The sequence below is a fragment of the Pomacea canaliculata genome, linkage group LG1, assembly GCF_003073045.1.
Source record: "Pomacea canaliculata isolate SZHN2017 linkage group LG1, ASM307304v1, whole genome shotgun sequence".
Taxonomy (NCBI): Eukaryota; Metazoa; Mollusca; class Gastropoda; order Architaenioglossa; family Ampullariidae; genus Pomacea; species Pomacea canaliculata.
This window is the reverse complement of record NC_037590.1, coordinates 5,597,135-5,611,354: the sequence shown is the minus strand read 5'-3', so window position 1 is coordinate 5,611,354 and position 14,220 is coordinate 5,597,135. Positions and strand designations below refer to the sequence as shown.

At 44.1% G+C, this 14,220-nt stretch overlaps 1 protein-coding gene across 4 annotated transcripts in view; it reads right to left on the bottom strand.

Annotated features, from left to right (window-relative positions):
- LOC112562326 (mucin-12-like) overlaps positions 1 to 14,220 on the bottom strand; it is a 145,484-nt gene that overhangs the window by 58,601 nt on the left and 72,663 nt on the right. For all 4 annotated transcript variants that reach the window (XM_025235536.1, XM_025235546.1, XM_025235526.1 and 1 more), the window contains exon 5: positions 4,097 to 5,407. In XM_025235536.1, coding sequence (XP_025091321.1) covers positions 4,097 to 5,407 — 1,311 coding nt within the window. The remainder of the gene's footprint in view (positions 1 to 4,096; positions 5,408 to 14,220) is intronic.

The window sequence follows — 14,220 nt, the reverse complement described above, 5'->3', positions numbered from 1 at the left end:
AGACAGCGGACTGAAGACAAGGCAATGTGGGTGAGTGGGGTGAGAGGGAGAAGTATTAATACCAAAACTGCTGTCCGACTGGGTGTTGTTGATAAGAGTCACGGCTGTCACATCAGCAAACATCTACTACGTCACGTGATGCTCCTACCTGTGCAGAGATCGACATGTTTACTGTGGTAGGTAAGGGACCCAAACTAACGATAGCAGTAGACGATAGGATTTAATTTCTCTCTATAGCCACTCTGACCTGTTTGGTAAAACTTCAACTGGACTGGTGTCGTGAGACAGGCTTCTGGACAATTCAAACAATTTATTTTCAATTTTATGATTCACAGAAATAAATTTAAAAATTATTATTATTAACACGCGTGCCTGTGGGCTATTCAACATTTCACAGACGAAAGCAAGCTTCCACGTCAGCGCAAAGACAAACGGTCCCTACAGGCTGTACGATGTTTCTCAAATATTCAAGCGATGTGGTAGCTTCCGTAGACACACCTTTTCCACAGTCCCAAGCTCTGTACCCAGTAGAAAAATCGTGACTCTTGGTTTGGGTATTGTGTCTGGTTTTAGAGAGAAAAGATTTCCAATGTTGTCTTCGTGTTTCATAATCTAAACCAATAAATAATAAACAATGAGGACGGGTACATTCTCCTGAAATGTCGTCAGAAGTTTTTTTTAAAGTACATAGCACGAATATATTACGAGTATATCACAACATACAGTGATCTGTGTTCTTTCCTGCTAGTCTATACAAAACGACAAACAATGGCGACCTTACTGTCGAGGAATCCGTTACATAGTAACATGGCTGCCAACGACGACAGTGAACTGAGCTCTCGCATGATATAAAGTGCTTTCTGACACAATGTTCTTGCCACACCATCTCCAGCCTGCATGTAGTAAATGCTGCACAGCACAGACTGGCGACAGCAAACAGGTTAATCTCATGCAGGGACAGTCTGGCTGCGGACTATTTGCGTGCACCTCCACCAAACTCTCCCTTTCCTCGTCTTAACAAAATGTTGTCGCCATCTTGCACGGCAACGTGTTTTCTCGCTCACTTGCATCCGTCACGAGAGTTTGTTCCTTGATGTCCACTGTCTCGAAACCACTTGAGTCTTTCCCCGAGAATAAAGTAGTTCCTGGCAACTATTAAGCCTACTAAGGCCTTTCTCCGTTATTTACTGTTCTCAGAAAACTAAATTTCATTCCGTTACACAGAGTAAAGCTATAACTTCTATCGCTCTGACAGCTTCTATGCAACAAAGTCCCAGGGACAGCTTCGGTCCCATTTGCTTGCACGAGCAAAGAAAATGTATGAATAAATAAATGCATAAACAAACAAATTTAGGAACGGTTTTCTGTTCTCCTTACTCCGTTTAAATTTTTTTTTACTCCCTCTTTCGTTCATTCTACCATCCTATAACCAAGAAAAACAGAAGGGTGTGTGTCAACTTTCCTCCCCACACTGGAGTTTTCATAAGCTACCCCACATTTTTCAATTTATACTCGGGTTGCACACTGGGTAAGTAAACTCATGTGCTTTCACCGAGAAGCCCAGTTCTCACAGAAGGAAACAAATAAAAGGGAAAAGAAATCAGAGCTTGTTAGATAAACCGAGGTTTATGCTGATTTCGGGTGCGATCGACGAGTTCTTGTAATCAATCGTACTTGACACAGTCCTGTCTCAGGCCCTCGTAACAAGGGGCGGGTAAAGGTGTTGTAAGCAAGCCACCTGCCCTGCTCTTGCTTCATTATGTTTTGTTGTCTGTGCCATTGTGACCAATGAGCCTTTGATCCTCACTACACCAGGGACTCATTGTGGTACAGACGGTCCTGTCGAGGTCTCGCGAGACGACAGCCGAGCCTGGGTACGATTATACATTTAACATAAAGTGGAAGGCATTTAAAATGTGTGGTCTCCCCTTCTGACCGGTCTTTCACTTTTTTTAATAAAAAAATTGCCTTTCTCGTCTCATTTCCTGTCCTTTCAACCACCACATCGGCGACAAGAAACTTTTAAAGCACGGAAACCTACTCAGAATCTGGTGAGAGTTTATAAATAAGTAATCCTTTCTCTCTCTTAAGATGGTGGTCTGAAAACTGGATCCAGCAGGATTGGCAGGTCACTCACTGATGCCTTAGGTTCATCGTCCACTGTGTTGTAATGACCAGAACGATGCCATCCACTGTATTTAACTAGCAGAATGAAGGCACCACAGAACATGGCTATTTTAACAAAGTGACACACCACAAATCACTCACTCCAGCTTTAAAGAACTAAAGCAAAAACCAATTTAAGAAAGCAAAAGTGTTGTGAGGACAACAAAAGCAAACAGTGTCTAACAAAGAGAAGAGCTAACACTTCCTATGAACTAAAAAAGGGCCGCTTGCATTAAAAAGATTCAGAGGAAGTGGAACACAAGCTAATTTTCTCTCAAATTCGTGGGGTGTGAAGCCATTTAGATACTTAAAACATCATTCGTGGGCCATACTAAATTATGCACTAAAAATTAGCCTGGACTACCTGGTCAAACATTTAAACCTCACCTCGACTGTGATAGATGGAACTGTTTTTCCAGCACCACTTTTTAAAATTATTGCTAACACATCGCCATCCACAAACCAGGAATATAGGTTTGCCTTCAACAACAACAAAGAAATATTTGTCCATTTCGTGTGGAAAGATCTACATTCTGAAACATTTCTTTGTTGTCGCCATGTGTAGGATGTCTGGTGATCTCGCAGCATCTCGTCGCATCAACACTGGATCGCCGCAGTGTCGCCAAAGTTTGTTAACACCTTCGCCAAGTGTACACCCTCACCTGTCTGAAAATGTCCTCTGAGTCACCGCAGGTAGACGGGTAGACGGGAGCCAAGACAACATGTCTGTCCTGTCATGAACTAGTGTATGTCCTGTCTCGTAATGGACGTCCCTTGCTCGTCCCTCACATCGCTATTATAACTCGCTTTGTGTATATTTAAATCAATTATGTTGGTAAAAATAAATTAACCGAATTTCGAGTCTTGTCTGGGGTTGCCTTGCCAGGGGCAAACCAAATGATTTTGCGGGTATTACACGGCCCGAGGACCGGCTTTCTCCATTGGTTTAAATGGTTTGTTATGAAAACTATTTTAACATGTCCTGATCCCGCCAGTGATTCGTCAGAATTTTATTTTCGTATTAAAAGTTTTAAAAGTTTATTAAAATAACATCATCTCTATATTTTGAGATAGACAACGAAAAAAAAACTTGAAAGAAAGGAGGAAAATACATTTGTAATTGCTAACTGAAAATCATCTGTTCCTCTACCTCGACAGCACATAGCTACCCTGGGTGTAATCACCCGTCCACGTTCAAACTAAGGACAGGATACGAAGGTCGATACACAGCAAAATAATTACCACGTGGGGGCGCTTTTGCACAGGTATTAACGACGAAGCTAATCATGTGTTATCCATGTTTGTGTCTACTCTAAATTATTGTACACAAGTCATTTAACGAGCTAACACTGATGAAAATCAATCGATATTCCCCCCAATGTGAATTACCTTCGGTTCATTATTACTGGCATACTATAATGAGAAAATCGCTGATTTCTTTACAGATATTTCTTCTTCCTCCTCCTATTCGCCCCCAGAGGACCACAGGGCCGCAAAGATATTTCTACTATCCTCTAAATATAATTTGCTTATCATCAAAGGTGTACTCGTAAGTTAAAGATAAGCAACTAACACTAACCTGTTCTTAAAAAAAATCAGCGATGAAAAGATTATTAAAAACTGTACATAATATAGAAGACTGTATAATCTGACATCTACACACCGCAATAAACATGTCATATTCGTGTCTGAAAGTGACAGATGTTTATCATTTATTCACGGCCTCGTGGGAAAGAGTTGAATATTACGAGTGCGCGTTTCTGATAACTCTTTCTTGTTTGTCATCAACTTTAATCCAGCAAAACATATAATAATGATAGGCAAAATTTTAAAATATGAAAATAATTTTAAAACCATTAATAAGATATTTATATATACACTAATAAACATATTAACAAACTTTCAAGTAAATATCCACATCAATATTTACCTGTTGTTGCCACAGAAGTAGACACAACCGGCTGAGTCCTTGAATAAACACTCTGTGTGCCACAGCTAGTTACCGGAACTGACGTCACAGAACTGCTGTCCCCAGAAGTAGAGGTCACTGTAGACACAGTAGGTACCGGCTGAGCCACCGGGCACAGGCCGACCGCGGCTAAAGATGCCGCCGCAGCAGCGCACGGGGCTGTCGCCTTGGCAACGGCGGTAACTGTGGAGGAAGAGGAGGAGAAGAAAGATGTGGTCGACGTCGTCGTCACGGACATGGCTGATGTGGTCGTGGACAGGGTCGCTGACGACGGTTTGGCGGAGGACGGGTCTGCCCAGGCTTCTGAAGGTAACCCCGATTTGTCGCTCGCGGCACCAGCGCCGCCGCCGCTCCACGAGGCTTTGACGCCTCCATGTTTCTTGTCGCTCCGACACTTGCTTCTGGGCGCCCTGGAGCCTGCCACGGCCGTTGTTGCCGTGGCAACGTCAACAACACTCTTGCTCACACTGGCACTACCTTGCGGCAAGCCGATACTCCCGGCACCTTTGGACGCACTGCTGCTCTTCTTGCTGTCACCACTCTTTAAGGGCACTTCCACACCGTGCGACACCCTGGGGTCACAGGTAAGGCTTTTGGGCGGTGCCACGTCTCGGTTCGCCGCACCGTTTGTCCTGCCCAGTGCCTGACCCTCCGCGAAATTCCTCTCCGCCGGCCTCCTGCTACTGTGAAGGCTGGAAGGCGATGAGCTCCTGGAAGTGTCTTTGGCGCTTTTAGAAACGTCCCTCGCGCTCTTGGCGCTGACGAAAGCAGAGGATGCAGAAGTCTTCTCGTAGGAACATCGCTCGGGGGTCTCCGCAGGTTTGGGGATCACATCGTGGCGCTGGTCAGCGCTTCGGCTTTGTCCCTCAACTCCAGAGCGAAGTCTGTGGGCCTCCTTCTTCCCCGACGACCTTGTCTGGCCTTTTGAACCGGAAGCAGGCCTGTGTGAGCTGTGACTTCGACTTCCGCCGCTTAGGGTCGCTTCCCTGTTGGGGTCCTTGGTGCTCGTGTCTGTGGGGTGGCGGGGGGTTGAGATCACTACCCCTCTCTTCTCCGACGTCTTCCCACTTGGCCGCTCACCTCCGAGACAGGTGGGCACCTCCCGAGGCTCCTGCTTCACAACCGCCAAGGGCAGAGAAGTGGGCACAGGTGGCTGCGGAGGCGGAGGCGGAGGAGGAGGAGGCGAAGGGTTGCGATCTAGAAATGGCTGGGAACTGGGAAGGATTCCGAACAATCCGGCCTGAGAGGCTGCGGCTGATGCTAAAAAGGCGTCTGCAACAGAAACAAAAACATGGAGGTCAACAATGCTCTGGCATTGTCTTCAGGGACAAGGACACTGTTGACCAACAACCTGGGATTCACAACACCATTAGGTTTTCTGGCTCGTTTCGTGTACAGCTGTAAAACAAAAGTAAATAAATGACTGTATTACTCAAGTAAAGGCTTCAACGGAAAGAAAAGGAAAAAGAAAACCTCGGTTGTGCCCCATGCATTTAGAATATTTATGATGGTATCATTATTTCTGCCAATTCCTGCTCGTTACGTGGTGAGGAAAGTGAATTTTTGGAAATATGAAAAAAAATTTATTATTACAATTCATGCTACAGACAGAAAACATATCTATTGGCAGATAATTCTTTGTTCTAAGGTGTATGGGTTTATTTTTTAAAAAAAGCCTTTCGTTGCATAGTTACTTTGATATCAACCACGATATGCCCATGCCCCCTTCCCCCTATCATCGTTGTCATGAACATCATCGCTGTTGTCATCATCATTATCGTCGTTGTCATTTTGTGTCGTCATCGTTATTCTTCTATTAGAAAACGACTTAATAACTTGTGTAGTACTTGAGAAAACAAAGGCCTCAAAAAAAGCCCGGTGATGAGATCTTTTGTGTCCACATCAGAAGCACAGTTCGACATGTTATGTAACAATAACCTGGAACGAGCACATTAACCTTTTGATTTTGAGAACCTCGACAAGAAGAAAAACAATGCGACTCAACCTGTCATTCCTACTGTGTGGCCGCAATGTACTGTCGTTGCTAAGAGCACAGCAAGGACGCTACGACAGCTCTACTCCACTTCCGGATTGTTCATGGCACAATGAACAATAGCATGCCTGCTACGTGAGCAGAACAGGAATGTAGCCTTATTCAGCCCGAACGCGCAAAGACTTTTTTTTTTTTTACAAAATTTTATCTTCCGTCTTCAAAAGCGACTCCCTGGCGACTACACTCTGCATTCTGCCGTAGTCACCTCCCCTCAATCGCCATCTTGTGCAATGACTGCTTCTTTGAACGTTCATCCCTGATACAGATAGTGGAATAAACTCCATCAGCGCTGGTGCATACATAGATAGGACGCTGGCAACCACTCCTTTCAGATGGACAAAAATAAAAAGTCTGTAAATAACTAGACTGTGGTGGAAAGCAGGAAGGCTGCAGGTGGTAGAGGACACTCCCCTCCCCCACCTACACATCAACGGCGATCTTCTCTAGTCGTTTAATAACGAGGACGAACCTACAGTGCGATAGAAGGAGAAATGTGCATCTGATTTACCAGACGATGGAAGCAGACTGGCTTCACCTTCCACGTGTTGGTAAAACACTTGTGTTCTGAGCCCCTGAAGCAACCAAACCCTAGGGATCCTTACTTTCTCTACCACAACACAACTGCTGAGCTCGCGCTTTCTCCCTAGCGCCAAGGTAAAGTAAAAAGGATCACCTTAGAAGCATATTTTATTACACCTATATTTCCAAAAAACTGAACACAAAATTATAACGACTGTTCGCCACCTGTTGTTTGCAGAAGCCGAGGTAGCTGAATGAATACTATAAAATGTTTATTTTTAACCAAACAAATCCATTAAGAATCTGTCAGACGAAGCACACTAACCCACTAAACCTTTGGAATTTTTTCCCCAAGAAAAGTTTTTGTGTTTCTTGAGAGAGAAAACTGCGTTAAGCTTTATGCTTGTTATTTCTAATGGCAGTTACAAAGGGTAGTCATGGTAACACCTGATATTACACCACCAGTGACACAGACTGCGCGTGCAGCTTTGCAGGGCTGAAAACCTGACAGACATCAGTACATGTGAATACGAACACACTCCACATACACATAAATTAATTATATACAGTCTCTCTCTCTGTCTCTGCCATACCATCCCTCTATATACACCGATATAACATTTATTTACCACACTCAGGGCTCTGCTCTGTGATTTTAGTCCTGTGTGATTTCAGACCAAGAAATGTGCGACCCAACGAAGACTGGTGACTATCTCTCTTCTCCCCCTTTGCCAAGTACTCCCCCCATCATTAAATATAGACCTTCCCCACCCACACACACACGAGGGACACTTGCTCGTCCCAAATGAAAGTAAATATGTCTTGTGTAACAATGGAAGGTTTCGGTTAAACCCTCCCTTCAGTCATTGCCACGGGACTGCAATGAATAAACTCCAAAGTCTAAAGTCGAAAATAACAAACATTTATTTGAAATAAGAATAGACATCAGCACGGAGAACCACAAAGCCCTCCCTATGTTCTTTCGCATAAACTGTTTTCATTTGTTACATCCTCTACGGTTTTCTATCTTTCATTCACATTTTTAACTTTTTTACTTATTTAAGGACAACGAAATCCAAATAAAATATTGTCCGGAGGGAGCTCGCACACATACGTATGGCGCCAGCACAACTGGCCATTTTCCATCAGTGTCAGCCAGTGTTTTTCCACGACCTGCTCCTCCAGGTCACATCCCTGAGACCACATATAGAAAGGTGGAGATAAAACCAGCCAGAGATCGCCGCCAATCGCCATGTTGGTTTTCCAGCTTAAGTGTCGGGTATTTATTGCCTGGCTGTGGACGCCAACCACTTCGTAGCTAACGAATGGTTACTGAATGCAAGCTACCCCTGGGAACAAGCTGAGCTACTTAATGCGAAAAAATCTGTTAAAAGAAAGAATAATAATATTAAAAAAAGATTAAGAAATTGCTGAAACTGCTACTGAAAGTCTAATGGAGGGAAAAATCCTAGACTCTTGCCTCTGGTTTGCAACACCCTTACACTCACACGGAGAAGAGGAACCTACCCCTCCTCTGTGTCTCTTCCTTTATCTTAAAGTTTATTTGTTCAAAGAAATTTAAAACACTTTTTATGATGCCCACGACAGGACACAAGCCAGGTATTCTGAACTACTTTTAGCCAATAATTAGTTGGTGTAATACAACAGTGCTTCTACTATCTGGTGATTCTAAAAAAACAAACAACTGTGGGTCCTGGCATGTCAGCGGAGCAAGATTAAACACAGGGAAAATGAAACGAGTTGGAAAGGATGTGGAGACAAAGTGAAGTACAAGCTATTATACAAAATCTTCTCGGCTCCACTTACCAGTGCCTCGTGAAACTACTAATGGCTGTATAAATCACAGCCACACCCCACAACACACTCTGGATGTACAGGATGTAGACTTTCAGTTTTCTCGACTGCAGCTTCCAAGTGAGCCGCACGAGGAAGACGAACGGTTGAAGACTACTCGCTCGTTATTTTGCAGGATGGGGGCTCAAACTATTAAGGAGATCCCCTATAATGCTGTCAAAACCTGGAGGCAATGCGGGCCTTCAGGAGATAAATATCTTCAACCCAAACCAAGGCATTATTTTTGTCTGGTGATTCGATTACCTCGTGTCAGAATTTTTTGTTTGTTTGTGTGTTTTTATTCTTCGCGAAAGTTGTGCTGTTAAAGTTCTACTGAATCCGGTGACCATACAAACTGGGGTAAATACCGAAACCAGGTTGTCAACCTAATTCACCCTATTCTTCATACACCACGTATGAAAATGTTATTCAGGCACTTACTGTTTCCTTCATCTTGTGGTCATCCTAGTAGCAAAGAAATACCAGCATGATTGGATGGTGAGAATAAACACAACACTTACACCGCCTTAATCCACCCGAGACGGTCGAGCGCTGCTCATCTCCTCCCACCCCCTTCCACAACCTAAAACATAAAACCTAAAGATGCAAACCTATTTTCTCGAGTGGTTTAACATTGGATGTGATGCTGGACCTCAGCATGCACTGTATATTATCCGATCGTCCAGTCAAGACGAAACTTTGGAAGATATAAAACCGAGGGAGAGCAAAGTTCAACACTTCATGAAAGTTGAGACATCTGGCGGGGTCAAAGTGCGATAGAAAATGAAGGAAGCAAAGACATTTTAAAACAAAGGACTGGAAGGATTTTTTCAGGATTCTCCACATTGTAAGCTGGAGTTTAAGCTGTCTGTGACATTATCATCGGGAAACACTGCTGTGTTAATGATAGCACACGACACTGGGATGAACGCCTATTAAAGGACAAGCAAAGTCCGTATCCCTCTCGCAAAGGCCTGTCATGAGTCACGGAATAAAAAAAAAATAAGGGAAGAAGGGTGCGGTCTTCAGAAAAGGGTGGAACGGTTCGTGCATCCAGCGGACCTCAGTAAGCGGCAGCTACTCGGAGTTTTAATTCTGTCCCTTGAATTATCTCAAAACGATGTCGCCCCTCTTTGTAGTCATGGTTCGAAATTTCTTGCTCATTATTCCAGCCATCATTCAGCCATCCGTACACTAACGAGTTAAGCTTCTAGCTGGCTGTGTGTACACACTGGCCATCTTTGAATATATCATGATGAGAATGTCAGTGTTAGCAATGACCAGTACACACTAGTTGTGCGCGGGAAAACCCTGGAATTCACATATGGAAATTTTATGTCCCTTCCACTCCAAAGCGTTTGATATCTTCAGTTTATTACATGGCAGGTTTACTGTCAGACAGACTGCGGGGGGAAAGGCATTCAACGATAGGAGCAATGAAGAAAATCAAAGCAATAGAGAGTGACACTACAGTTCAAATTTGTAGTCTGACATTTAAAAACTGCTACACATTCTTCCTTTTACGGTAGTCATTTAGAATAAATATTGCGCAAAAGGTTTTTCCGCCATGATGAAATAATTCTCTAGCGCACGAACACACACAGGACTACATTAACATATGCTACTAACTTACTTCAGAGTGCAAACAAATGAACGATGGCAAGAAAAATGGATGTTACCCGAGCACAGAATATCGAACGAGGCCGCTTATTACTCCATGTACTCATGAATGGTTGCTGGGTGCTCACAGGACAGTCGAGGGACAGAACCGGGGCAGTACCCGTATCTCGAGCCGACATCAACGCATTTCAGAAGCTTCCACATAGGAATCCCCCGGGTAAACGTGTGGTGGATACCTTTGCCCTCGAATCTTGTCGGGTGGTGTGACTACAAGTGACCTGTAGGTCAGCAAGCTGCTGTGATGAAACCAAGCTAGTCCACAACTCAGTTCTGAACACCACACGATTGATTTCCCGTTTCGATGCTTCCTTTCAGCTTGCGACAGACCTTGCACAACATACCAGCATCTTCCTCCATCCACTCATCAACAACACTCCTTCCACTGCTCTCTTGGGCTTTTCCCATCCTTTTCTTCGACGAAAATAACTTGTGACTACAAACACTACATCACGCAGCAACTGTTTGATCCTGTATTTGTCAGAAGTCAGAACTGAAGACAACGGTTGTAAAGAGAAGGCAACACAGCCCATTCATGATCTTCCTATCCCAGCACACATCTCGGACGTACAATGAAATTTAAAGTCGACAGCTGTTTGGGCAGAAAATATAGTCCGCCTCTTCATTTATAAATAATTCCTTGTATTTGCTCACAGCGAACGAGGCAGACGCGAAAGACCCGTTTAACGATTTGAGTGGAGAGTAATTTCGAGGGCAGAGATTTCTGGCAGATTTCCAACCTCAGTCTTATTCCTGATGCACTTACATAGATGGCAGATAACAAATAGAACCTCCATTCTTCACAAAATAAAAACATTTACATACAAATCAAGACTCTTGGAAACGCATTTGCACGTGTTGTTTTCCCTCTTCTCCATAAAAAATTAACTTGGGATATTCCTTCCAAAGTAAAATACACACCGAGGGTTTAGGTTCACTAACTAAATTAGGTTAACTAGAAAATTTTCTTGCACTGTAATATATTATTTTTTATGAAGCAGAACAGTTCCGTCTTCTAATGCCTTCTTGAAGCAAAGTGTTCCGGCTTCTTATGACCAGAAGTAAATGAACTAATCAGACAAACTTTTGACACAAAAAATAGAAATGTACCAAAAGAAAGCGAGGTGTTGTGTAGAAATATAACGGTCTTACCAGATTTCTTCCACAAAAAGCGTGCAGCAGAGCGAAAGACACATCACCACCGGTTAATCCTGATGTTCTGTTACAACACACTTCTGTTGCTAGCGAGCGGTTGATGGCTCGTGGCTCCTACTTGTGCTCACAGGCAGGTGAACCTCCATCGCCAGCCAGACTTGCCTGGCCGATAACACGCGAGCTAACGAGTTCCAAACCAACTTACCAACATTTTTTTTGAGAGGCAAAAGAAACGGTAGGGCTGATCCGAATGCGAATACTCAACCACCATCCGATGTTGCGACAACACCATCACACACACACCACTTCCATTAGTGCCGCGCGCTGGTACAGCTAACAACGACCACAACAGTCACAGATTGGCCCACGGTTCCCATGGCGTTGATGCACATCAACTACTGCGTCAGATGTTTAAAAAAAAACTACACACACACCAACACACAAACGGCCATCATACCGTGTAGCAAACGATGCGACACTCGTCAGCAGGGAGGTGAGCACGAGTTTCGCGAAGTCAGCGGGATGCGAGGACGGTGGCTGCTCGGCGAGGGCGCTACAGTGGGGCTGGTCGCGTGTAGAGGCTCGAGGTTCCTGTCTGACCCAACACATCGACGCCGTCGCGCCATCGTGCTGTGTGTTGTGCACTCGCTCCGCCAGCGGAAAGAAGAATCCAAAATGGCGGCGCACATGGGCTTCGCAGCAGGCGCTCGTCGATCGATGACGAGGGGGTTAGAACAGCCCGTGGGAAGACGGACTCGCCACCGTCACGGTTTGTCAAACTTACCCAGTTCGTGACATTTTTCCTGGTGTCTTCTCATGCCATCAGTGAAACACCGCCGCTTGGCCATTCGCCGCACATGTCGCTTATTTTAAAAAAAAATATGGACGCTGACCTTCACCCCGTTACGAGCCTTAGTCACGCAGGCTGTTTCGTCGGTGTGCTGGTGGTGTGTAGGCAGTGTGCTCGATCTTACAGACGGAGTGTGCACTTCCAGTCCAGCGCTGCCTGCTTCCAGCCGTGAGTGTTTTTTTTTCTACTGGTTTGTGGTATACAGGCTTTCCATAGGTACTTCATCTACACTCATTCACTGACTTGAGTCCCAAGAGACATGGGGCGGGGGGAGGGTAAATCAACGAGCGACTTGACGAACTCTCAAACACAAATCTTCACACAATGTGGCTCACAGCTGTGTGAACGTGTGGCTGAGGAATGATCTAAAAATAAACGGTTGACATCACAAATAATTTATTGCACAATCGGTTTCGGGATGCATAAGAGAGAGAGAGAAAAAAAAGGAAATCAGGGTTTGTGTTATTTTTACTCCTGCACATGCGCATACACACAGTTCCTCTGTAGGTCGCGAGGTCAGAGGCAAGTATACACTGACTCGTGCAGTTTATCTCCACACAAGGAAGGAGGGTTGGTACCAACTTTACTGTTTACTTGGGGGATGGGGAGCGCGTGTGGGAGGTTGAGGTGGGGGATAGCTACACAGGTCGTGCGAAAATACCCGAGGAGAAACTGCTCCTGAAACAGTGTTTAAAGACAATACTGCTGTTTCCAATATTTTTCAGAAATCATATTGGAAGCTCAATGACATTAATCCATTAGGCTCTTTATTTAGAGGGGTGGGGTAGGTTTGGGGGAAGGGAGAAGTACTGACGCACGTGCAAGTTCGTGCATGGTGGCTTAACAACAATCTCAAGAACCCCTACCCCCCACCCCCCGACCCCATGAAAAAACGAGACGATCAGGTAAGCACGGGGGAGGGGGAGAGAGTTAGGGGGGTGGTCATGCCTATCAAATATCGGAGATACGAGGTCGGGGTGGTGGCTTTGATAATTTTGTGTTTCGTTCCTCTTACTTTCCAACCGACCTCATGCTCGACATTCGAATACTTGCGCGCGCGTCTGTAACAGATGTCTGAGAATAGCAGTTTTTTTTTTAAAATCTCTATTGGTTTTATTTATTTTCTTGCATGAGCTAATGTGGGGCAGGGTGAACTGACAGGCAGGTAGCAAGGTTGTTAGGAAGTTATGCCAGTGTGGGTAGAAAAGGAAGGCGAGGCAACTGCGGCGATTCGCACGCGCATAGATGTGGATACTAAGAACTGTAACCAGCTGCACTTCACTATCATGGGTCGGATTGCTACCCCATTAACACCGCTTGTTGTAGCAACTGCTACAATACCTTCAAGTACAGAATAATACACCACAATAATGCACCACCAAGCGAGAAAGACAGATGTGTGTGAGAGACTAGCATGGTGGCATCTTGCTGGAAATAACAGCGGAAACAAGCGATTCTTTTAATCTGGAAATTATCAACTATCATTCTCGAGTTGCTGTTGTTACCTGAGAGCCCAGAAAAATATTCCGATTATTTTACAGACAGCAACTATGAATCCAAAACTGGATGATCACGTGTATCGTTTATTCTACCATGGTTATTTTTCTTGTAAATAAATAAATCCACTAGCTACTTGTTAGGTTATCAAATATGCGAAACATTTTGTTTAGAAAATACACACTTTGCCATTCTCAGTTATTTTGTATTATGCTTATATGTGTGTCTGTGTGGGCAAGGTAATGAATTTCTACAAGCATTCACTCATAAAGAGACTTCAGAGAGAGAGAAAGAGTTTGGTTTGGTGATATACCTAAAGTCCCCAAACCCTCTATCATCAAATTGAGTTATCAACATAAAAAACATAAAAGAGGTTTTAGTTTTTGGCTAATTAGTCATTTCCAAATATATTTTTATTTGTATAATCTTAGTACTACGGGGAATAGCAACATCTGAACAAAAAAGTAAAATTTTTGTTCT